A 26778-nucleotide genomic window follows, 5' to 3' on the forward strand; every position below is an offset into this window, starting at 1 on the left:
CTTATGCACTGGGTTTGACCAGGCCACAGAGATGTATTTATCTTGGGTGATATCAATATAAATTGGAAGAATCATAATAATTCAAATAGAACTAAATTAATGAGATATCCCGAGAGCTGTGGTTTGAAACAAATGGTTAATGATACTATTAGATCATGAACTAAGTTAGGTCACCGTTCAGACATGTGCGTTGATCTGATCTTCTGTAATATACCATTGCAATGCTTAACCAAGAATATCCATATCCTTGCTTCAGGGCCTGAGCTACAGGCATTTAGATTTGGGTATGTCATTTTAGGTGAAAATTGAAAAAAAAAGGGTCCGATCCTTAAAAGCCAGATCAATGCCAGTGGGCTGGACAGACCATAATTTTGTGACCATAACCATGAAAACCAAGGTTCCAAAGAAACCCCCTAGGATTTTGGTCAGGAGAAATGTTAAAACATTTCATCATAATCTATTTCTAAATGATTTGGCTGCTGTACCTTGGGAGCTGATTTATCTAGAGGATGATTTAAATCACACTTCAGAATGTTTTATTGATTTGCTCACTGAGGTAACGGACCATCATGCCCCAGTAAGAAAGAGTACAGTTGGGGCTTGTCCATTTTCCATGGATTGGGTGAGGCATTTTCTCCAAAAATATGGCAAAAGTGTTAGCCAAATCTAAACTGGAAATTGATTAACAGAATTATAGGACACCACGTAATTATGCAGTTAAATTGATCGCAAGAAAAAAACATTATTTTAAAACAATGCTTTTATTGATTGTAAAAATTATTTTTTTAAAGTATGGAATACAGTTAAGGGCTTACTTGGTACATCTCATCATGCCCATCTAGTGTGGAGGGTGACGGCAGAACAATAACAAAACCAGCTGATATTGCCAATCATCCTATTGAAGTCATTACCCAATGGTAAATTTGGTTATGATCTTATGGACAATTTTTTACTTCGCTATGCTGCTCCCCAGATTGCAGATCCTTTGAAATACATATTTAATTGGATCACTGGAAAAGGGGACATTTTCAAATATATGGACGCATGCTGAACTGTGTCCAACCCTGAAAGACAGCAAAGAACCCATTACTCCTGCCAATAGTTGACCAATTAGTCTACTCCCTTCACTCATTAAGATATTGGAGGGTATTGTGAGTAGACAAATATGGGAGTACATAGAAAGGAATGATCTGATCACAGCCAATCAGCATGCGTATTGCCAAAATTGAATTGAACTGGTTGACATGACTGACCAGAGGCTCAATGCTATAGACAATAGCAGGTTTTGACAAAATTATTTTATTATAGGTTTAAGGAGTCAGCATTGAATTGGGTACAGTCATATCTAACTGACAGGAAACAGTCCACCTATATCAATGGGTCGTATTCTTCCCCTCATGCTTTAAACTGTGGAATACCGCAGGGCAGCTGCCTTGGGCAACTTCTTTACTTAATATATACCAACGACCTTCCTTATGTCTTATCTGAAACTCAAGCTACTATATCTGCAGATGAAACTACAATATATTCAGCAAGATAATCAGTTCAACAGGTACACCAAGCTCTACAAGTAGATCTGGGAAATATCAGGGAGTGGGTTTGCTGGAACAAACTTGTTTTGAACGCCAAGAAAACATAGGTTATGTTGGTCTGTTCCACCAGGAAAAGGCCAACAGAATGGGATACAGTTAAGTATGGAGTGAGTACCAATTGAGTGTCAGAAACCAAACTACTAGGGGTCCAGCTAGACAACTGCTTTATCGTGGTCATCTCAAATAACTCAATGTAAAAAAATAATAATAATTACAACTGCATGCATGATCAGAAGGATAGCTAAATATTTACTGGGAAATATTCTTAAGCAAACAACCCAGGCATTAATTGGGAGTCAGGTGAACTACTGTTCTGTGGTCTGGGGAAATTCATCAGCAAGTGAAATTAGAAGGATGCAGACTGAACAGAACAAAGCAGCAAGGCGTGTTTTAAGGTTCCGATATGGTAATTCTGTTGTAGTCATGCACAATGCTCAATCAACAAGGTAATTGGAGAAAAAAAATGCTTATTTTATTTCACAATTTACACTATTTAAAACAGCCAATTCACAATGGTATTCAGCTGGTAAGAGACAGTCATTCAGTAAATACTAGGAATAGATTGTCCACTATCTGTGTTAGACATAAAAGAAAAATAGGCAAAAGAACATTTCGATTCGGACCAATAAAGAAATTGAATCATTTATCTGAGCAAACCAGAAACATTTCAATAAATAATTAAAAAAAACTTTAAACCATTTAAATATAATACATTGGAAGGTAGATGAAGGAATCAATCTATATTTTCAGACTCTTTAGAGTAATTATCTGGTCAATATGTCAGTTTGTAACAGTGTGTTATGTGAAAATGTGATCGTATTATAGCTTGTATTTTAATGTTTAAGGACTCTTGGAAGATTAGTCCAATTAAGGACTAAAAGAGATCCTAATGAAATAAAGGCTCTCCCTCACCAGGTTCCAACGAGACCCCGTCCAAGTCCATTGGTCAGATGAGACAGTTCCACTCCCACCACAACCTACTGAGTCTGGCCCAGCCCTCCAGTAGCTCCAGAGTCCACCCAGAGGACAGCCAACACCATGCCCAGGAACGGAGGATTCCGCTGGGCGAAGGTCTGAGCTTCACCCTGGGGGCTGCCTCATGCTCCAGCCTGGGAGGACAGGGGGAAAACAGTATCTGGGTGAGGCAGACACCCCAGGAGGAGAAAGAGAAACCCTCTCCTAGTCATACAAGTCATTTTTGGGACTTCTTCACAGGCAAGGGCTCAGGGTCTGAGACCATGGTATGACAGGATAGAACACTGGGGGGGGGGGGGGTGGATTGGGACTAGAAATGGTTGGATTGGCCCACCATGCCTTTGTCTGGTCTGCCATATTGTCATTTCTGGGTGGCTGGGAGGTGGTTGGACCACGTTGAGGGACACTGATGTAGAGTAGTGTTTATACGTATTCATACGAGTGCAAACGTAGACCGCACACACATTGTTGTAACGTGTGAACTTATATTTTTTACTCTAGCGCCTATCCCCTTCCCCTCTATCCCTCAACTTATCCATGATCTCTCGTGATGCTACACTGAGCTCCATCCAAACAGCCAGAAAAAAAACATCAGTGGCTGTATCCTTTATGATCATCTATATTATGAACCCTCTGTTGGGTAACTGAACACTTAATGTTTGATACGGCTGAAGACCAAGGAGACGATGGGCAACACACTGTAAATACATAGTGTTTTAAACCGTGAAGACTATGGGCTCGATTCATATAAAGTTCTGCGTTGGAGCCTGATTGACATTTTAAAGACAACGTTCCCATGCTAGCCGAGACTGCATTCACCGTTAACCGCTGCATATGTCGGCTCAATCGGGAAATTAATTCAATCCCAAGTGCTTTCTCGAATCTCATATATTGGGTTTGAAACATTGGTTGCCATGACAAAGGTGACATTTTTCATATGTACAGAAAAGTATATTCAATGCGTTTGCTTCATCTTCTGGTGAAAGGTCACCCCACACATCATTTCTGTCTGGAACTTATCACGCTTCACAGGACTATAGTAATTAACTACCGGGGACAATGTGGCCATGTATTCAATAACTAAAGAACTACCTGAGAATTCAATTGGGCTTGAGGATTGAGACAACTTCTTATAGTAAACCTGTCCCTACCATGTAAATGCAGTATTGTCTGTTTTTTGTATGTATATAAAAAATGTAGGCTTGTGTGCATCCAGTCTCTGTATTTGTTCTGGACCTTGTTGAATTGCAGTATTGATATCCAACAAAATACTTGTTCCATGAGGTGCTTGCTATCCTGTAAATATTAATCTCACTCTTGTACCATTAGACAGTATGTGCAAATTTTTTTGGGGCAATACTTTTCTATACTTTGTAAACAAGCAAGCAATATCCCCTCAAGGTGTAGCTAGATTTCAAACTGTCTATTTTCTTACAGGTGTTTCTTGTATCTTGGAATGCATCTATGTACGAGATTTGAATTAAATGTACAATTGTTGCTTTGTTATCCTTTATTGAATCCAGTGGGGGTAAAACAGATTTAGAAACACAAAACAGGGTTGTTGATTCATAGCATACTGAAGCAAGAAGTCCCTTGTGTAATGTCTGGGGAAATTCTGTATTTTTGGAATTTCACCTACTTTTCCATAAGACATGACCGTGTAGAACAGCAGCAACCCCTAAGGGGAACAAAGCATCAGCTTTCCCAGTAAAGTTCTGTAAATGTTCTACTTTGAAAATGTAACAGAACCAGTGCACACATACAGAGAGAAAGAGACAGACACTTTTTCCGTCTTAAACCAGTTATTTATTGGAGAAAGTTGAGACCAAAACCTTTTTCCCCCAAACATACACATTTTCACTGCATCTCATTTTCACTACATCTCACTTTGCACCCCAATAAACACTCCTCCCCTTCTCAAAGTGCACTTCAACTTAAATCACTTTACACAGAGCAGTGCCGGGTTCAATTCCTATTACATTCTTGGCGAGTTAAAGTAGTGAAATGGACATCTGTGGACAAATCCCCCATGGCAAATTCAGTTGACTGGGATTGAAATGAAATTACCACCCCAGGAAATGTTTCTAGGACAAGGGATTTTTCCTGATCAGGAAAAACATCCTGGTCGTAATTGAATATGATCAATCGTATAGACCTCTTATTTCAAGCAAGCAATTAATTATACTCCAATAACATCTTTATATTTACACATTTTCAATGTCTCCATCCCAAATGGCACCCTATTCCCTATGTAGTGCACTACTTTTGAACAGCACCCTATTCCCTATATAGTGCACTACTTTTGACAGCCCTATGGGCACTGGTCAAAAGTAGTGCACTACATAGGGAATAGGGTGACATTTGGGACAAACATTCTCTCAAATATAACCCCAAATAAATCACAACCCCATTCATCTCAGCTGCCTACACAAGAATGGTAGGTCTAAATTAGCAAAATATATAGAAAAAGTTAATAATAATACTTAAAATAAACTAACTTCAGACCCTAGTTTTAATTTGTTGTTCCCACCCGTGTCTTCTAAACCATCACTACCCCTCATCAAGTTTATGGAAGTATGGTGGTGTATGCGTCCCAAATGGTGCCCTTTTCCCTATGTAGTACAACACATAGGGAATGGGGTGCCATTTGGGACACACCTGGTATGTGTGTCAGTACGTACACAGAATTTCTTTAGAAGAAAAAGAACAGCCAACTCTCCTCGTGTCCTTCCCTTCGCCTAAACCGGGCACAGTCATTGGTTACGTGAGAAACCTTATCAGCGGCTGGGACATACAGAGGAGCAAAAATAGTTTCCAGCGCATCTTGAAATCGTTGTTCCTACAAATTTTGCTGTAGATTTTGAACGGTTGGAGTGATTACCACCTATAAAAGCTGTGCAGGGCTCGTTAGAAGGGAGAGTGATGAGTCTGCACAGAATAACTGAGGGAAATTAATCGATTCTCCACAAATGATCTTATATCATTGCTTGATGATCATCCCTGATGTTTTCTGGAACTTTACAATACCTTCCTGATGCATTTGTTTCGGATACCTCCAAGTGTCCAAAAATAGAGAATCAGATCATCAAATAGATTGACGGTCTGTTAATAGTATCTTAAATATCATGTATAGATCAATTTATTATAGCGTACTATTTTGGTGACCACCCCCTACCCCCATTCTCTGACGGGTGTGCGGCTCGCCCAGCGATTTTGTTTTACTAAAGTGTCTCCCTCTGAAATATTAGTAACTACCAATGATCTACAACGAGGTGAAAAGAACTGGACTGGTTAAACCAAATACCTAGAAATGGATAGAAAATGTTGCTGTCCCCTACCCAGGTTTTACACATCACTGCAGCTGAAGGAAAGGAGACGAGGTGAGGAAGCCACGTTAAGACTATTGATACGCACCCAGGAAGCAAAACGGGACACATTGCAGACCAGTGTAGTTTGTTAGTTACAGACGAAGCTGCTATATCTAAACACCATTTCATGCAGCTAAAAAGGGAGACTCGGGGATATGACGTAGGTGCACAAAGTAAACAGCATAGTGGGTCGATTTCCGCAACTAAGAGCGCTGAGGCGCGAGGCTAAACATCTCGGCGTGAAGCAAACCCGTGCACAGTCGCAAATACTGCGTCTGACTCTGTGGGAGCGATGTCTTGCTCATCGCAAAATGTCAGCAGTGCTGTTCGTGGCAACATCATTTCACGGAGTCTACCTTTAACATTAGGCTGCATTACATGTCCCTCTGTCAGTTAGGCTGGAATACACACTATGGAAAGCTGTGTGACACCTGTTTCTCTGCACTGTGTCCAGCCATGCGTGTCCTGCGGCGTGTGCTCGCGATCACTCACTTCAAACACAAATCAACCCAAACGTGATAATTGGCTCTGTGTGTGTGTGTGTGTGTGTGTGTGTGTGTGTGTGTGTGTGTGTGTGTGTGTGTGTGTGTGTGTGTGTGTGTGTGTGTGTGTGTGTGTGTGCGTGCGTCAGTTGCACTGTCAGCAGCAAGAAAAGGGGTCAAACCACTGTTATACACACACACCTCTGGTATGCCACACCTCACTTCACTCACCTACGACACACACCAAAGGTTAGGGAGTACAGAGACGCAGACAGACAGGGTAGACGGAGTGTGCGTCCCAAATGGCACCCTATTCCTTACGTGCCCCGGTGAAAAGTAGTGCACTACAAAAGATACAGAGTTCCATTTGGGACTCACCCAGTGAGAGTTTAACCCTATAGGCTAGAAGAGTGTACTAGGTAAATACTCTAGATCGTAATAGCCTAAGTTCAATCATTAATGAGTTTAGCTCCCTCACCATCCAAACACGTTCTAAGTAGAGTAGCAAGTCACACAATCTAGCATTTAAAAAGGGCAATTCCTCCACTTTTCAACCTCATATCTCCAACATCATACCAGTGTGAACATATGCGAAAAGAGCAAATTTCCATGATCTCTGGTTAAAAAGACAAGGGGGGAAAAAACGCTTCTCTGTGACATCACAGGGTAGGATTAAAGTACTGCAAAAACACTTTTTAGCCTCGGTACTGGTACCAAGTTATTGTGTGTTTATTCCTCGTGTTATTATTTTTCTAAATCAGGTTCTCCTTTTTCTCCTCTCTGCATTGTCAGAAAACAAACACATGTTACAGATATTTTGATCTAGCCAGAGGGAGGGCATTTTCTTGCTCCGCACTTCACTGCAAATCTCAAGAGTTAGGAAATGTATTTTACCGTTATTTAACTAGGCAAGTCATTTAAGAACAAATTCTTATTTTCAATGACGGCCTAGGAACAGTGGGTTAACTGCCTTCTTCAGGTTGCGGAACGACAGATCTGTACCTTGTCAGCTCGGTTTCTGCGTATCTTCCAGACAGAATTTTGGGAAAGTTACCAGAGTTCTGCAACTCTATACACAACGTAAAATGTTTTGTTTAAGTCCTTCACCAATGTCAACCTCATATTAGTAATTAGTTAACCCTGAAAACAAGCAGCACGTCTAAGACAGTTAGATTTGAGCTCGCAAAGGAATGGTTTATGCGTTAAAATATGAATTAATATATGGTTGCAGAGTATAGCCTAAAAACACAAAATGGCACCCTATACCCACTAGGGCTCTGGACAAAGGTAGTGCACTATGTAGTGAATAAGGTGCCTAGGTCTCCAACTGGTGGGGTGTGTTTGAGATTTAAGAAAACTCTGGGCCTTAGTCAGACCACAGCTGAGTCCCTAGGAGACCTGGTCAAAAATAGCACAATATATGTTAGAGAATCAGGTGCCATTAAGACACAACCTATATATCTAGTACTGGTCAGGATTGGTGAAAACTCCAGGCCCTAAGTATGGGCCAACCAATAAGCAGCCAGTTTCGTACTGTATATTTAAAAACGGCAGACTGTCTTACATTCAACTTTAATACAGATCTCACTCTGGGCCTAGCTAACATAAACACCTCCCATGTCAGAGTGATGGATCAGGGCCTGTATTCATAAAGCTTCTCAGAGTAAGAGTGTTGATCTAGGATCAGATTTAAAAAGTCAAAACTGATCCTAGGTCAGCACTCCTGCTCTGGAGACATTTTATGAATAGTGGTCCTTAATCAATGTATCTTTCTGTTGAGAGTACAGGCTCTGTTCCAATACCTACACCAGCGTATTACTTAGAATGTATTGGGACTGCATACTTGGTATTGTGCTAGAATAGATATTGGGACAAAGCCTTTTAAAAAGAGTGAAGTTAGGTTTATTACCCCAACTGGCAGTGTAGCACATACTTAATATTATAAACCAAACAACCGCTATGTTTGGTTTACTTCTACGGTCAAAAAAAAATAAACAGGAAATGTTTGTATACCTCAGGCTCTGATTGGAAGTTTCATATCAGGTGACAGGAAGAGGAGCTAAATGTTGCAGCAGCCAATCAGGTTTATACTGCATTAAAGACGACACAAAAGAGGATGGCTGGGATATGTCCCAAATGACAGCCTACTCCATATATAGTGCTGTACTTATAGAGTGCAGTACATAGGGAATATGCTGCCATTTGAAGCACAGCCATTGACACCAGTGAGATACTTGCTTGCTTAGGAGACAGATATAAGATAAACATCTGGTTGGCAGGTTATTTGTAGTTGGTGGTGTAGTTTGCTGTTGTGGCCAGAGGGGGAAGTTAGAGAGCTTATATGCGTGTGTCCCTTTAAACAGATGGTAATATAGATGTGTAGCTTTCAGGATCTGAACCATGATATAATAAAACACTGCCAGATCTGGCCCGGTGAGCTGCAAAGGGACCAAACTCAACTCTCCACCCCACTCTCCAAACTAACAACAACTGGCAACAAAGTATTGAGAACATTCAAGAAATGGCAGATCCACTTTTCATCAATCCCAAATCCTGTTTAGCCCCTCTGAGTGGCACTAAATATGACAAGGACACCAATAATTGATGAAACACCAGTAAATGGCGCCACATCAGTAACGGCACACCATGTAAGCAGAGAGCTCGCCAAACTAACACACCATATATTTCTAATCTGCTGTCAAACCCCCCAAAAAAGACAACCAGGACGATGATGATGAAAAGGAGGAGAGGATGACGAAACATAACAATCCCCGGTACCTGCTCTTCGTTCTACGATGTCATATCAACTGATCAGTTGCTCAGGCATCGTTGGCTCCTGTCTGCTGAAGATCCTCCTCTATGCATCCTCTCGGCGCTCCACAGCTCCCGCTGTAAAGCCTGAATATTTAAAAACAGGTGGTGGGCTAGGCGGGGCCTGTGGCTGCCCAAGCCCCTCCCCTCTATGCTGAGTCCCAATCCCAATGGCCCGTTTCAGCCTTGGGCCGCTGCCATTTGCTGGTTCAGTCCCGGGACTGGTAGAACAGGATGTAACCTGACTCAGAGTTCTTAGAAATGTCAGACGTTAGACCGTAGAACTCCTCGATCGCCTGGGCGTCGATTTTCTATAAAGGAGGAGAAGAGTTTAAGGTTAGGCCGAATCTCAAAATTACACCCTACTATTCCCCATATAAATCGCAGAAACAAATCGGAAGTGTTTGTGTCTGTCACGACACAAACATATGGCGACATAGTTCACAATATAGTGCGCTACTTTTGGCCCAGAGCCCTATCTTTTTACTGTGTTGTGTTACTTGTCATACACATTTTGGAAATATCTAAGAATATATGTTTGCGGTAGAACAAATGTGGATCCCCTCAGACGAAAGAGAGAATAAAATCGGTAGTGCGTCGACCAGTTGTGAGGGTAGAATAGTGAGGCAACAATGTTTATTTGCAGTTCATTCCAATGTTGGTTTCCAGGAGAGAAAAAAAAAGGTACCTCTCCCTTTCTCCTGGAAACTGAAATTGGAGTGGACTGCGTGCGAGAGTGAGAGGAGGAAAAGAGGAAGAAGAATTTCAAAACAAACCCACAGCAGCCATGTCTACTCTTCTATCCCCTCTCATTCCAAGTTGCCCCTTAGCTACAGATCTAGGATCAGTTTCCCTTCTCCAAACCCCAACCGTAACACTAGAACAGCTAAAGCAGTAATTTGACTGCTCATGAATTTAAAAACAATTATTAGTGCCATTTTCAAAGTTGTAATTCGTTTTGAATGGTTTTCCCCCGTCGCCCCTCCTTCTCCCGACAGTTGAAGGTGTCCAGTTGATAACTGCCTTGAAACTTAACCTAAACATTTTTACACAAGGTATAACAGATTAAATAAATGAAGTTTAAAGGATGATGGGGGAGAATGTGTGAGTTGATGAGTGAGGGGGAGCAAACAATGCCAAACATTGTAAACATCAATTGGGAATGAAGAAGAGGGAGGCCCATTCTTTTGTATTGATCTGTTCTAATTATAAATATCTAAATTGCATGTATGCTATATCTAGGTCCCTATGAAAATCAGTTTTATTTTTTGGCTAATTCCATTATTTTTTCCAAAGTGCTGTTTTCCCCAGGTTTCTGTTTCCCCGTTTTTTTTAGGTTTACGCTCTCAAAAAACAACATCTTTAATAGAAAAACAACCAAATTGGATATTTTAAATCCTCAACAATGCTTAAAACTACACAAGGAGACCACTTGAGGTCTGGAAGAAAAGAAAAATCAAAGAACTTTTCATTTATGAGTGTAGATATCCTTTAATTTAACTGCACACCAGCAAGAGACTCTGATTGGGGGTGTTTCTGTAGCATACATGTGATTGTAGAGTTTGCTAATACAAATTGCCACTGCATTGACGCAAACAATCATGATATCAAGTGGGCACTAGCTATTTTGTAGTTAACATTTATTAAGTGAGAAGGTTTTTAGGAAAGCCTTTCCATTTACCAGAAGACGCTACACAAAGTGCTAGACAAATGGGCATTCCTGCATTGCCTCTAAAGAAAGTTGAAGGAAAATGTGAATCACTGATGCATTTTGTTAATGTCTTATCAAATGTGGGCATATTAATAAAATGTTCTAATATCTTCAATAAATGTCTTTATATTGTTGAACCCCGCTTTAATGTCTGGATTCCGTGCTTCTGTCCACAACGCAGATTTTAATAGGGCCCAACATTTTTTATTTATTTTACCTTTATTTAACTAGGCAAGTCAGTTAAGATCAAATTCTTATTTTCAATGACGGCCTAGGAACAGTGGTTTAACTGCCTATTCAGGGGCAGAACGGCAGATTTGTACCTTGTCAGCTCGGGGGTTTGAACTTGCAACCTTCCGGTTACTAGTCCAACGCTCTAACCACTAGGCTACCCTGCAGTCCACTGAATCGTATTAGTCTACACTTGCCTACTTGGGAGTACACAGCGAGAGAGTGCGTCATTTACAACGGTAAGAAGACTAAGACAAACGGACGCACATGCTACCGCGTTCAAGCTGCTACAAAATCTGAATGAGAATGACTCCGATGGCAGGGAAGAAATTAATCATGACATCTGATGATTATTCTTCTGATTCTGAGCCTGACCTACACCTCCGAGGCCCAAGTGCAGAAAAGGGCGCACTGAACAGGTGTCGAAGCCACCACCAAATGAAACTGTGAGGCAGGGACAGAAGAGGGGATGGCACCATTTGGATAGAACAAGCTGATGACAATGCTACAGGTTGATTACCACAGAGTGCTGGCCCGACATATCAAGCAAAAAAACTACATCATCAACGCACTCACATGTTTTGTTTGTTTGTGTGACATGGGTATGCTCCAACTGATGCCATTGCATGGCACGAAGACGCTACAGTTGCAAAATTCCGGGAACTTACAATAGGATTCCGGATTTCCTGCTTATTCCGCAAACCTTCCAACCAGAATTTCGGGAAAAACAATTTCTTGAAAGTTCCCGGAGATTTGTAACCCTAGTAGATACACATGAAATCACGAGCTGACAATTTAATAGTTTTGACTGCCGTCAATTTGACATTTCTATTAAATATAAGGCCATTATTGCCCATGTGCTGATTTTCACTATTTAACAAGCACACTTGGCACTTAGAATGATGTGTAGGCTACTGATGTTGTCATTATTTGACCGTGTGTCTTGTTGAGCGTGCATCTTGGTGGATGGTGTAGTTTACATTTTGTTGCTGTTACCACGTTCCAAGACATATGCCCGTGAATGCATTTGTGGTTTATTATTTTTTTTACATAACCTACAGTACCAAACTAATGAAAACGCTATTGTGTTCATATTTTCAAGCATGGTGGTGGATGCATTACGCTATGGGTATGCTTGTCATCGGCAAGGACTAGGGAGGTTTTGGGGATAAAAAGAAACCACAGACAAAAATCCTAGAGGAAATCCTGGTTTCGTCTGCTTTCCAACAGACACATTCGTCTTTCTGCAGGACAATAACCTAAAAACACAAGGCCAAATCTATACTGGAGTTGCTTACCAAGACGACTTTGAATGTTCCCGAGTGGCCTAGTTACAGTTGCCTTAAAGCATCTTGAAAATGGCTGTCCAGCAATGATCAACAACCAACTTGACAGAGCTTGAAGAAAAAAATAAATAAATAAAGGCCATATATTGTACAATGGCATAAAAATCTACGTTTTTTTTTGGGGGGGGGGGCTCACAATATACACAAAACTATGTGGACAACCCTTCAAATTAGTGGATTCGGCTATTTCAGCCACACCCGTTGCTGACAAGTGTATGAAATAGAGCACCCAGCCATGCAATCTCCATAGACAAACATTGGCGGAAGAACAGCCGTACTGAAGAGCTCGGTGACTTTCAACGTGGTACCGTCATAGGATGCCACCTTCCCAACATGTCAGTTTGTCAAATTTGCTGCTCATAAGAGTGGAACTGAGAAAAATAGATTTGATTTACCTTGGTTTCACAGTAACTTAATGCAGTTAACTGCTAACATGACGTCCATTTTATCCAAACCACAATAGAGGCAGGATACATGTATTTAATGTAGCAAAAATGACATAGCGCACTTTTGACCAAATGATTAGTTACTGCCTTTTTGCTTGATACGGTAGTCTAATAAATGGATTTCAATTGTCTGATTACCTTCTATGAACTGTAACTCGGTAAGTGTTGCGTTTATATATTTTTTCAGTATAGAAAGGAAAATGAACGTGCTTATGCGAGAAATGTTAGTGCAGCGTATCGCATGGATTCGTTCTCCAATCAAACCAAATAGTTTCAAAGTAAAACATATCGTTCCTGTATCACATCGGAGCCGACGTATCAAGATACGTATGGAATTGTCTTGAAAGGGAACGATGCACATCCCCAATTAAATGTATTAACCTGTTAGAATGTTTGCAGTCAGAATGATTAGCTTGAAGGGGCTCCCTCGAAGCCCAGCAGTTCTAGTGTTAAAGAGATAATTTGACATTTTGGCAATTTTTCTACTTACCCAGAGTCAGATTAACTCATGGATACCCTTTTAATGTCTCCATGTGCAGTTTCAAGGTATTTTCTGGAGCCATTGTAACTAGTATAAGCTCATGACTGGACATCTAGACGGACTATGGGTAAGTAGAAAAAAGAGCTTAACTGCCAAAAGGTCTAACTATCCCTTTAACCATTAGACAGTAAACCCCACAGCTGATCTGAGACCAGTGTCTTTCCAAGCCCAGTGGAAACTTCATCACTCAGCCAGGTTCTGCTCATCCACCAGATGTTACAATGGGACTCTTTCCATAGCGGAAAAAGCCTAGACACTGATCAAAGATCAGTTTTGCATTGTTCCACTCTAATGGTCACGCTAGGTAAACTGAGTGTATGCTGATTCTAGAGCTGTGCCTGTGGAAAGTGTCTACCCGGAGTGGAAAAAGCAGGCCCCTCGATTGCTATAACATACCTCTACACTGTGGGTACATTTGAAACAGGGCCACATACTACTACCGTGTGGACTCATTCCCTGAATGTGATCTGGTCTGAAAGCATTTCAACAGACGCAGTAGGCCTACTCGACTTTCAAGTATTTCATAGTGTGTGCTGTGCATTGTTTTAATGCATTCTCATTACCTGAGAAAAGCAGGTTGATTATGGTGAGTGTGAGAGGACAGAGAAAGCTAGACTACCATGCACGGGCAGAAAGATCCCCCCCACCTTCGGCTCATCCTACTAACTTATCTAAAACTGGTGTTTCCAGTCTGTCTCCCACTCCCTATTCATAAAGATTCCACATTATTAACAGAGCCACCTGGAGCTATCTGGGTCGACCGAAGCGGAGCAAGGATGGAATTCCAGACAACATTGGAAGCGAGTAGGGATCAGACCTGGGTTCAAATACTTTTAGCGTTTGCTCTAGCCTGCCTAGAGTGCCAGATGTTCGGTGTTTACACTCCCTCCGAGTATTCCATTGGTTATATTGAGGCAGGCAAGATCAATTAAGCACAGACACAAATATTTTAAATGACTGCAAATCATATTTGAACCCAGGTCTGGTATGTAGTAGGGGGATGGACTGGAATGCAGCTTGGATTAGGTCTCGTCTCTGATGGGTCTCTATGGATGCTGTGAATGAGTGAGTAAAATCAAACTACCAGTTTATACCATATAAATAGATGGTGTCATTTGTTGACAACAGGTCGTTATTGGAGGCATTTATTGGGAATTTGCGAGAACCTACAGTTCATTTAGCCTTTCTGTTTTGCCCGTCTCCAGCTTTCATACCGTATTGCAACTAAAAACTGTCTTTGAAAACACAGCTGGCGTGTTTGAGGGCCCCATGTACCACAGCCGATCAGCATCTCACTCTTCTCTTAAAACATACGGAATATAGACTAATTGAAGGAAAACAACCCTTAGAATATAAAGAGAAGAGTTATCACTAGAAAATAATATATAGAGTATAGACAAGCTCTACTTACCTCTACTATGTCGTCATCAAACAAGAGCCAGAATCCATGACTCTTCACTATGGTGATGTAATGACCACGGTTTGGACCACTGGAGAGGAGGGGAACATAGATATACACGTTATAGACAGGAGGTACAACTAAAAGACTATGCTGAGAAGAGAGAGATGGACAGAAACAGTGAAATATTGAAAAGGTGACAGACAAGGGGAGAGCCGAGAGAGAAACAGTCTACAAAAAAAAACAGACACACACAGATCTCTGGCACAATCTGAGCGAGCGACCACACAGTCTCTCTCTCTATCTCTTTACCTTCCACAGTGGACGACCACGGCGACCAGATCGTACATGCGGTCGGGGTTGGTGGCGTCTCCTGAGGTGTTGAAGAGGCGGAGCTCCAGGGGGAAGACGACGCGATAGGACAACTTGGTGTAGCGATGCAACTGGTCCATGTATTTAAACCTCTTCAGGTGTAACGCCAGGATCATAGGGAGCTTCTTCACGCGCATCCTAATCATAATAAAGAACATAATAATATATGATATAAAGGGGGAAGGAGTAGGGTTAAAGCTCCAACGTAGCCGTTTTTTAAATCTCAATAACAAATCATTTCTGGGTAAAATAAAATGAGCTTTTATAGGCAGAGGTTTGGAACACTTAAGCAATAAGGCACAAGAGGCAGTGCTGTATCATAAATACGGTCAAAGGTCAATGGCATTGTCTGGCCCGAAGCGACAGCGTCATTTACTTGGATATGTCCATGATAACGATGTTGATGCATGATTTTGCCTGGCTCAATTTTTTTTTTGTCTCATCTTGTCTGGGGACCATTCAATCTCCATGTATGGTACAGAGATCGACACTCAAAAGTAAAGCATTGTTTCCGAGTCTAGACAGGGAGACTTAAATTAACCTCGCTGTACCAAACTAAATGCAAGGATGTAAGCAAGGGGAAATAATGTGGGATAAACACAAGAGATGATTCAGACAGCAACATGAGATTCTTATGGCGGCAGAGTGATAATTTTCAGATGGAACTGTTAGCAGGCATAGCGTGCCTGTGACGGCCAATAGAGCACGGCTTGGAATGCTGCTTGTCCAATCAGCATCCAAACAATGAGTTGTATAATCTTTCTTATTGGTCTGCTAACTAATTTACCACATGGTGATGTCAACATGGAATGGAAAAACTCCCTCTCACCAAAACAGACTGAAATTTCAGGTGGTCTTTTCAAACAGCTCTTAAACTAAAAGGGCATTATTGTAATTTTCACAAAGTATTATTCCCACCTCAGTGGGGAAACATTAAAACATAGGATTTTTGTTTGTTTTTTTTGACTGCACTGGGCCTTTAATGTTAGTATTTAAACCTCTTTAGCTGTATCACCGGCAAGCTTCGATCCGGTCTACTAATCACCTACTTACTTACTGTATGTTTGCGCCAACTGCCATTTAAATGCACTTTTTGGCCACGTTTTTCAGAGACCAGCCAGCTCACCTTTTCTGTGCTTCCTGTTTACTCCGACACTGTTCACAGTAGTACTTGTATTCACTACATAGTGTCTCAGTGTTGCTGAAACCCCTGTGGAGAGAAAAGACGACGGAAACACACACAGATGAGTTCTGGAGCATCCACAAGGTGATGTCATTTGGCACATGTATAACTTTTTCATAACGCTTCCTCCTAGTCGGCCCTACTGAACTCTTCAGTTTTTCCTCCATCCATTCATTCATTTATATTTTCCTCTCTCTTATTTACCTCTATCCCTTTCTCCATCCCCACAGTGTCTCTCTCTCTGGCAGTACACACACACACACACCTACCTAAGACAGTGCGTGATGGAGGTGTTCTGCTCCACGTCGACAGACAGGTCCAGGAAGTCCTCATCTTTACTGCTCACCTGGACAAGAACTACATTGGTGACATCTACCTCTGTTTAAACACTGTTCAGTAATAGGAAACTGGCATAACTTACAGCTCCTGGCCCCATTCCTCTCCTTCATTTAAAAAACAACGACAGTCTCCATTTTGAATCTGCCTTTACCATTACAATAGTGTCGGCATTAACAGCCTCCATCTTGGATCTCCCTCCACTTACAGCTTCACAGTTGAGGCAACGCGTCTCGTTGGTCAGGGTGCCCTGGAAGATCTCATGGACCCAGGTCTGCTGTATCTTCTCCCCTTCCTCTCCCTCTCCTCCTCCTGTCCCGCTGCTCCCCCCACCTCCTCCGTTCTGCACCAGTTTTCCGTTCTGCTGTCGCTCCTGGCCCTTCTCCTCCTGGAGCAGGTCAGCGATAGTGTTGAGGAGGTAGTTGAGGAACTCATGGGCATCTTGCTGCATGTAGTTGTCAAACAGCTCTGGAGGGAGGGAGAGGATAGAGAAAGAGGGGATGATGGAAGAGTAATGAGCTGTCTAAAGTTGCTACATTTTCTCCAATCTCCATCTATCCTTTCTTTTTCAGGAGCGAGATTAACTTGTTTTTCTCCTTTGCACTCCTTCTCACCATTCTCCTTCCTCAGACGGGAGATGAACTTCTTGGGAGGGATGACGCCGACCTTCTTCTTTTGTGTAGCGATGCTGTTGAACAGGACATGTTGCCATGAGTTAAAGAAAATTGTAACTAAGTTCCAATTGTAATGTTTTCCTCCATTTCTGATCTATTTTTGGTTCCAAAAACCATTTCATGTGTTTATGCAAGAGTCTACGAGTGGGGCACATTCTCTCCCCTTTACCTGTTGAAGAGGTCAGACAGACAGGTGAGCAGGGACTCTTTACGTCTGGGCTGGACCTTGTAGGCCAAGACCTTTTCCCTAAAAGGACGGCAGAAGTAGAGGGCCTGCAGCACCGAGTTACAGTAGCAGGTGTTCCCAAACTAGAGGAGAGGAGAGAGGGAGAAGACAAGACGAAAGGAGAGGAGAGAGTGAGGAGAGAGAGAGAGAGAGGTAGAAGTGTGAGAACATTTGATAAGTCTTGTGTTTTGATAGTTGGAAAAAGGTAATTCAATCTTGATTCAAAAGCAAACACACTAACACTGAAATCCATGGTACTGTAGCTATGGTTATATATTGTGTTTGTGCAGGTGCATGCTGGGAAACTTACAGTTGAAGTCGGAAGTTTACATAGACTTATGTTGGAGTCATTAAACTCGTTTTTCAACCACTCCACAAATGTATAGTTAACAAACTATAGTTTTGGCAAGTCATGGCATGACACAAGTCATTTTTCCAACAATTGTTTACAGACATATTATTTCACTTATAATTAACTGTATCACAATTCCAGTGGGTCAGAAGTTTACATACACTAAGTTGACTGTGCCTTTCAACAGCATGGATCATGGCTTTAGAAGCTTCTGATAGGCTAATTGACATGATTTGAGTCAATTGGAGGTGTACCTGTGGATGTATTTCAAGGCCTACCTTCAAACTCCGTGCCTCTTTCCTTGACATCATGGGAAAATCAAAAGAAATCAGCCAACACAGCAGAAAAAAAGTTGTAGACCTCCACAAGTCTGGTTCATCCTTGGGAGCAATTTCCAAATGTCTGAAGGTACAATGTTCATCTATACAAACAATAGTACCACGCAGCTGTCATACCGCTCAGGAAGGAGATGTGTTCTATCTGCTAGAGATTAACGTACTTTGGTGCGAAAAGCGCAAATCAATCCCAGAACAGCAGCAACGGACCTTGTGAAGATGCTGGAGGAAACAGGTTCAAAAGTATCTATATCCACAGTAAAACAAGTCCTATATCGACATAACCTGAAACGCCGCTCAGCAAGGAAGAAGCCACTGCTCCAAAACCGCCTTAATTAAAAAAGCCAGACTACGGGCACATGGGGACAACCATGAAGCACAGGTGTGGCAGCATCATGTTGTGGGTGTGCTTTGCTGCAGGAGGGACTGGTGCACTTCACAAAATAGATGGCATCATGAGAAGGAAAATTGTGGATATACTGAAGTAACATCTCAAGACATTAGTCAAGAAGTTAAAGCTTGGTTGCAAATGGGTCTTCCCGAATGAACAATGACCCCAAGCATACTTCCAAAGTTGTGGCAAAATGGCTTAATGACAACAAAGTCAAGATATTAGAGTGGCCATCACAAAGCCCTGACCTCAATCCTATAGAATATTTGTGGGCAGAACTGAAAAAGCATGTGCGAGCAAGGATGCCTACAAACCTGACTCAGTTACACTGGCTCTATCAGGAGGAATGGGCCAAAATTCACCCAACTTATTTTTGGAAGCTTGTAGAAGGATATCCGAAACATTTGACCCGAGTTAACCCATTTGAAGGCAATGCTACCAAACACTAATTGAGTGCATGTAAACTTCTGACCCACTGGGAATGTGATGAAAAAAATAAAAGCTGAAATAAATCTCTACTATTATTCTGACATTTCACATTCTTAAAATAAAGTGGTGATCCTAACTGACCTAAGACAGGGAATTTTTACTAGAATTAAATGCCAGGAATTGTGAAAAAATTAGTTTAACTGTATTTGGCTAAGGTGTATGTAAACCTCCGACTTCAACTGTACATTGACCAACAGCTATGGTTTATATTGTTGAGTGGGCACTTACGTTGACCAATCCAAAGTAGTGTTCATTAACTGGAAACTGTTCCGGTCCGATCTCCTTCTCCAAAGCTGAGGCATTGGCGCCCTGGAAAGCAAAGCAAAATGACCATCTATCGTCCAGAGTGACTTACAAATCAGTAAGAGTCAATGAACCATGTATTCTAGCCAAGAGTGCCAATAATATCCACACTGGAATACTTTTTAGTATGCTCTAATAACTTTTCATGCAGTATGAATATTGTGATATAGCCTAGTTAGATTGGCTATAGGCCTGCCCTCACACTATTTCATATGCTTGGCTTCTAGCATATCATGTAGCAGGTCTACTAGTATTAATATTGGGATATAGCCTAGTTAGATTGACTGAAGGCCTGCCCAACACACTGCTTGGACTGTATGCTCACCAATCCCATTTGACCCCTGGGTCTGGTACGTATCATTATGTAATGATTTTACACGGTATCAAGTGCACAGTCTGCCTGAGACCTGTCCAGTATCATCTTGGGACAGAAGGTGTGGTCCTCCTAGTCCTTGTCCATGATTACACATTTATGAATTCATTATGGTGCTCTGTCATCATATAAGAATGACCACTGCTGACTGAAATAACTAAAAAGGTGTGTGTGTCTCATGTGTGAGATGTTCCCATACGATACAACTGATCTACAAGACGCAGACAGGCTATGAATATGACTAGCAGTAGCAGGGCTTAAACACACTCAGCACACATTTTTTATTTAAAGGCTGCGTGAAAGATTTCTCCCTGACATCTGGGGTGCATTCATTACGTCTTGCAAACTGTTTAAGAACCAAATAAGAGTAAATTGAAAGAAACGGGGAGGAACTAATGATGTATATATGCACATCACTGGGAGAGAACTAACTGAATTTGTCCAATAGAAACTCTCAAAAAGTTATCCGTTTGGAGTAAAAGGCCTCTGTTGCAAAAGGTTGTGCAACAGACAAAATGCTTTGTTACAGAATCGCCATAATGAAAACACCCCAGCCATTCATCTCAACTAGCTGTTGGTCTGATAAAAGCTTGGTGCAGCGGCAGAGGGATGAAATGCGGGTTCAAAATCAATCTGTCACCGGATAATGCACTTCTTTATCAGCGACTGGTAGGCTAAGTAGATAACCTGTCACTTGTCAATGTGGGGATCCGTAAGAGTAAGATTATGTCACACAGGGTGGCACGTTCCCTGACATTTTTTATGTTTTGGCAGAGGGACAGGTGAGGAAATTGGTTGAGTTGCATTTCAGGTGGAGCATCTCTCCGGGATTTACTGAATGACACAGCCAGAGTTCTTTCAATCCATAGAATTCAGTTACTGCTGATCGCTACACAACAAACCATTGAAGCACAAGCTAACGTTAGCTAGCTAACAAGCACTGACCTCTGCAACTTCATTGCTGCCTTGAGGTATATGAAAACGAAACATCTAGAGCGAGATTAGCAGAACACAACTAACTCACTATGTAGGTAGTTAACTTGCCAGATAAATGTTGCTGGCAAGCATCTATTCAGTAGCTGGCTAATATTTTAGTTACCTTAATGTAGCTAGCTAGTTTAAGTTGAAAGGTTGACCAATATGATTTCGCTAGCTAATGTTAGTAGCATAAAATACTTTATCAAATAAAACGCCTAAGATGACAGAGAAAGCAACACAACTACCTAAGTTAGTTAGCTAGACAAGTAACGTAAAATTTAGCTAACTCTGTCAACACTTTGTGGATTTGATAAAACTAGCATTAGCTTGTGGCTAGGCTAACGTTATATGCTAACTAGTTAGCTGGCTCTTATTTGCTAACTAGCTAAAGTTAGCTACCCCTGTTGATCCACCCATATCTAAAGACCGTGCAGTCAAGTGATACTTTACCTTCTTGAAACCCAACAACTAAACGCATCAATAACGGCCACCTATGTTTGCTTCTCTAGAGAGATGTGCCTAGCTAGCTAACCAACTTCCTGGAAAACCTCAGTCATGTCCTGTTCGACAGGTTAACTAGCATTAGCCAACTAGCTAGTCACATAGAAAATAACGGATTTTAAACAGAAAAAAAAATACCGTACCATCGTACAAATCGAGGCGATCTTTCGGACTGTCATCAGTATTTCCATCCGTCTGTCGCCATATTGGACCGAACCCCAATTTGAAAACGTTGACAGCCGCTGGGGCTGTTTGAGTTCAGGGGAGCCCTTTTTGCACCGTCCAGTTTGGGGACGAGGGAGTGTTGATGCACGGCTCTGACTCTGTACTGTTTCCTCTCAGGCCAGCTTCATGGCGAGAACGAGGCTCGCAGAGAAAGTACACGCGCACACACGTTTGTGCACTAGCACTGGGTGGATTATAATTGACTGGTCGCTGCGCAGATAATACACCGAAGCAGGCTAAATCGTAGCCTATGCAACTCACTCTCAGGATGTGTAATAGATCAGTCATGCACGAATGCAGATCTAAGAATGCATGGACATAGAGAGGCAAAACCGTTAAACGACGTGGAACTGTCCTGGTTGAACTAAATTAGGGACAGATCGCAATTTATTCGAGGGGAGAAGTGGTCTAAAACAGGGGAGGGTTGTGAAACTTGTTATTTGCTTTGGAGAGGGTTGTGCGTTTTTTTTATTGGGCACAGGGGAGGGTAGTGCCTATTTTTTCCTGCTTAACATTTGCTCTTTTGCAGGTTTTACTACAGCATTTCTTCCATCCTAGCCACATTTTCTCATCTGCTTGCATGCGCCACCCCTATATCAAGGATGTTTTGGTACTTCCCTTATGCACTACTCTTTTGTGTGCACATTTTTTACTACAGGTCAGTATAATCTACCAGTCTAAGGTCTATCCTGCCCTCTATCCACCATTCATGGTGACAATAGGCTGACTAGCAATCATAACACACATAAAAGCGTTCCAAGCTGCATCAATTTGAATCGATAAGAACCAATAGGAATAGCTGATAGGCAGCAGACAGGCCAGGTGCATCATTGTGCATGAAAGAGCAGTGAAGACATCAAACACACAGCTCAAAACCTTACACAGCTCCCCTATTGATCTTGTTTAGAAACAATACAATTATCCTACCTAGACTATAATAGTAGTATACACAACACCACAATGCAATTATTGTTTTCAAGTGAGTACAACATTCTACTCTAGGCCGCAGTGAAAATGTCATTTGAATAATGGCGCAAAAGTCCTGTGATTTGACTGTTTAATTCGATTTGGATCAGTTGTGGGACTACTCTCAAAAGTTTATAAGTTCTTGCAGGCCCGGAAGACTGTATTTTTTACTTCTGATACTGAAGTAAAAGTATCAGAAGAATCATTGTCTGTTTCAGATCATCATTATCCCAAGTCATCCCATAATAATGTGCCACATATGCTCCTGGCAGGCCCAGTTATTCAGGAAAGCTTAACATGTGCTCTGCCTCCTCTCCAATCCAAATGGCTGTTTCTCGCGCACTGAGAACCTAATGCTTTAATATAGCCTAAATATTTATCATTTCACTTTTAAAATGTATTACCTTTTATATGTGACATCAACACAACCAGTCACGGTGTTTTAATCTGATTAGGCTACTTCAATAGTCTCCTGTAGGAATATGTACATTCTTCCAAAATATAACTTCAGCATCCTCAAAATGGCTTGACATTAACCAGGTTTCCATTCAACCTTTTTATGCAATAAAAAAATGTCAAGATGTCATGAAAAAGCATGGAATTTATTAGGCTACAGATGAAATCAATTATAATGAACTTCAGAGGGTGGTGAAAGTGCACAGTGATGAGGTCGATGCTCCTTTCAAAAGGTTTTATTCTGGTGACATGATGATCGATGCTTGGCTGCCATTTGACAGGTAAAAATAATCTAGCTCTTTTGTCCATAATAATCTCATTGTGTAGTAGGCTATACCTGCACTGTATCTGCAAGCTGTTGGCTAGAGCACACGTGGCAATACCAGAGTGGGCACATTCACTATACCTATGCAAAAAAAAAATTGTAACAAAACCAAAACTCTGATTGGGAAATGCTCCAGGGTTTACCTTAGTAATTCTGGCTTTTGGCTGATCAAAAATGAAATGCCAATAAATAAAATTGTAGTAGGCCAAATTGTCCAGGAGAGGCTGTCTATCATATCTTACAAGGCTAATTTAATATATGTTTTAATATTGTAGTGGAAGATTAGAAGGTTGTTCAGGCCAAATGCAGGCTACTATCCATCCTATTCAGGAAGGATGGAATTTTGAAACTTACATTTATTTATAATTTTTTCAAATCATTATTTTTACTGTACATAATTGTTATTATTTTAATACTATTTATTAATTGAAACCAGTTTTTAAATATGCAAAACCTATCCTGTTTAATTTTGTTAAGACATTTTCATTGGCTAAATTACATTTCTTTGTGTGCTCCATATTTAGTTTAAAATAGGTTTTAACTAGGTCTGTTGTAAAATAAATAACATCAGCCTATTTCTGTCATTTGTTGGGTATGGTAGGCACTTGCATTTGTTGCTAATTGCTGCAATATTGCCTGTTCTAAACTTTTGTGAAGGTTTAAACCAGTTCGCAATTGTTTTGTTTCATTATGTTGAGCATTTTCTTTGGCTAAATTAAGTACCAACTGTAGTGCTGTGTTTGCCGCAATATAATAGCCTGCTTTTGATATTATCCTAATAAAGTTTATACATTTTTGTGAAGATTTGGTGTGGTGTGGCCATTATTAAGCTTTAGCAACTGCAAGCATATGATAGGAAGGCAGTGCCTCACCGATGCTCCAACTACCTCTGACAGTTGAAATGGACTTGAGGAAGAATGTTTCAGGCCTACCAGAGTTTCTCCTATCATCTAACAATATAATGCTTATCTTTATACAAAATATGCTAATCAAAAATTAACCAATGAACCTTCTTCTGTAAGTCTATAACTATATAGCAGACTCAGTCAGTGTGGTCGCATGCTGCTAGAATATCTCTATCTCTCTGGGGATAGGCCTAAAGCTTCTCTTCCTTTCTTCATACAAGCTATATCTTTTTTTGCTCATAATGCGCTTTACATGCAGATTTTAGAATATTCTCATAAAAATATGTTGCCAATTTGATGAAAACCTAGCTATAGACATTCTAAAGACTGTGGCAGGTGTGCTAGTCCAGTGTCACTTTGATTATGCCTGCACATCATGGTTCACCAGCAGCCCCAAAACATCATGGTTCCCTGGCAGCCCCAAAACATCATGGTTCACCAGCAGCCCCAAAACATCATGGTTCACCAGCAGCCCCAAATATCTAAAGAATAAGCTACAGATCAAGGTGAATATTTGCCCTGCATTTTACAAATGTTCCATTCCATTGGGTAAGTAAATGAAACTAGCTCCAGCAAGTTAATCTTTTGGAGTGTGGACTGTATTACTGCACTGTATTATACTGTATTACAGTACCAGTCACAAGTTTGGACACCTACTCATTCAAGGGTTTTCCTTTATTTTTACTATTTTCTACCGTACATTGTAGAATAATAGTGAAGACATCAACACTATGAAATGACACATATGGAATCATGTAGTAAGCCAGAAAGTGTTAAACAAATGAAAATGTATGTTATATTCTTCAAAGTGGCCACCCTTTGCCTTGATGACAGCTTTGCACACTCTTGGCATTCTCTCAACCAGCTTCACCTGGAATGCTTTTCCAACAGTCTTGAATGAGTTCCCACATATGCTGAGCACATATTGGCTGCTTTCTCTTCATTCTGTGGCCCAACTCATCCCAAACCATCTCAATTGAGTTGAGGTCGGGTGATTGTGGAGGCCAGGTTATCTGATGCAGCACACCATCACTCTCCTTCTTGGTCAAATAGCCCTTACACAGCCTGGAGGTGTGTTTTTGGTCTTTGTCCTGGTGAAAAACAAATGATAGTCCCACTAAGCGGAAACCAGATGGAATGGCCTATCGCTGCAGAATGCTGTTGTAACCATGCTGGTTAATTGTGCCTTGAATTATAAATAAATCACAAACAGTGTCACCAGCAAAGCACCCCCACACCATCACACCTCCTCCTCCATGTTTCACGGTGGGAACCACACATGTAGGGATCATCCGTTCACCTACTCTGCGTCTCACAAAGACACGGTGATTGGAACCAAAAATCTCCAATTTGGACTCATCGGACCAAAGGACAGATGTCCACAGGTCAAATGTCCATTACTCGTGTTTCTATGCCCAACAAGTCTCTTCTTCTTATTGGTGTCCTTTAGTTGTAGTTTCTTTGCAGCAATTCAACCATGAAGGCCTGATTCACGCAGTCTCCTCTGAACAGTTGATGGTGAGATGTGTCTGTTACTTGACCTCTGGGAAGCATTTATTTGGACTGCAATTTCTAAGGCTGGTAACTCTAATGTACTTATCCTCTGCAGCAGAGGTAACTCTGGGTCTTCCTTTCCTGTGGCGGTCCTCATGAGAGCCAGTTTCATCATAGCACTTGATGGTTTTTGCGACTGCACTTTCAAAGTTCTTGATATTTTCTGGATTGACTGACCTTCATGTCTTAGGGGAATGTTGGACTTTCATTTCTATTTGCTTATTTGAGCTGTTCTTGCCATAATATGGACTTGGTCTTTACCAAATAGGGCTATCTTTTGTATACCACCCCTATATCATCAAGGCAACAGGTGGCTACTTTGAAGAATCTAACATATATTTTCATTTGTTTAACACTTTTTTGGTTACTACATGATTCCATTTGTCTTATTTCACAGTTTTGAAATATTCACTATTTTATTACAATGTAGAAAATAGTAAAAATAAAGAAAAACCTTTGAATGAGTAGGTGTGTCCAAACTTTTGACTGGTACTGTATATGGACTGCAGTTACACACCTCTTTCAAACCATGAACCTGGGAGAAAACATGTGATGCTGGTGCAGGATATGTGCCTACAAAGTTACAATTTTAGGCTAGCGATTTAGATTTTAATTTGGAAATATAATAGGGCTCTTATTTTACATTTGTATAATTAGTACTCTGACACATGCACACCTTTTCATAATATTTCCCCTAATGTTGTGTGGCATGCCTACCTCCTCTTTCTCTTTTGTTGCTTCATTCCTTCCTCACTTTCAACAGTTACCCTAAGTTAAATGTTTATTTGTCCTGATCTTCATCATTGTAATGACATGCTTGAATAATTAAGCAGTAAGTCCTGAGGGGGTGTGGTATATGACCAATATACCGTGGCTAAGGACTGTTCTTATGCACAACGCAATGCGGTATGCCTGGATACAGCCCTTAGCCG

The 26778-nt window shown here is 41.1% G+C and overlaps 2 protein-coding genes across 6 annotated transcripts in view; one reads left to right on the forward strand and one right to left on the reverse strand.

Annotated features, from left to right (window-relative positions):
- Positions 1 to 4064, forward strand: part of arhgap36 (Rho GTPase activating protein 36) — a 92766-nt gene extending 88702 nt beyond the window's left edge. For all 3 annotated transcript variants that reach the window (XM_036957753.1, XM_036957755.1, XM_036957754.1), the window contains one exon: positions 2508 to 4064. In XM_036957753.1, coding sequence (XP_036813648.1) covers positions 2508 to 2839 — 332 coding nt within the window. In that variant the 3' untranslated portion in view covers positions 2840 to 4064. The remainder of the gene's footprint in view (positions 1 to 2507) is intronic.
- Positions 1284 to 21989, reverse strand: LOC110500304 (ubiquitin carboxyl-terminal hydrolase 12). Of its 3 annotated transcripts, XR_005038590.1 has the most exons (11): positions 21559 to 21988; positions 19489 to 19569; positions 17637 to 17776; positions 17408 to 17481; positions 17002 to 17261; positions 16727 to 16803; positions 16401 to 16484; positions 15215 to 15412; positions 14915 to 14993; positions 9196 to 9539; positions 1284 to 2701 (listed from the first exon to the last, which is right to left on the reverse strand). XR_005038590.1 is itself a non-coding variant. In XM_036957756.1 (10 exons), the coding sequence occupies exons 1-10, from the start codon at positions 21604 to 21606 to the stop codon at positions 2690 to 2692; spliced, it is 1053 nt and encodes a 350-aa protein (XP_036813651.1). In that variant the 5' UTR covers positions 21607 to 21989; the 3' UTR covers positions 1284 to 2689. The 3 variants fall into 3 exon arrangements, 2 of the variants coding, with proteins under 2 accessions (XP_036813651.1, XP_021433282.1); XM_036957756.1 differs by lacking the exon at positions 9196 to 9539 and having other exon boundaries at positions 21559 to 21989; XM_021577607.2 differs by lacking the exon at positions 1284 to 2701 and having other exon boundaries at positions 7925 to 9539.
- Between the last annotated feature and the right edge of the window lie 4789 nt (positions 21990 to 26778).

This window comes from Oncorhynchus mykiss, chromosome 21 (genome assembly GCF_013265735.2).
Source record: "Oncorhynchus mykiss isolate Arlee chromosome 21, USDA_OmykA_1.1, whole genome shotgun sequence".
NCBI lineage: Eukaryota > Metazoa > Chordata > Actinopteri > Salmoniformes > Salmonidae > Oncorhynchus > Oncorhynchus mykiss.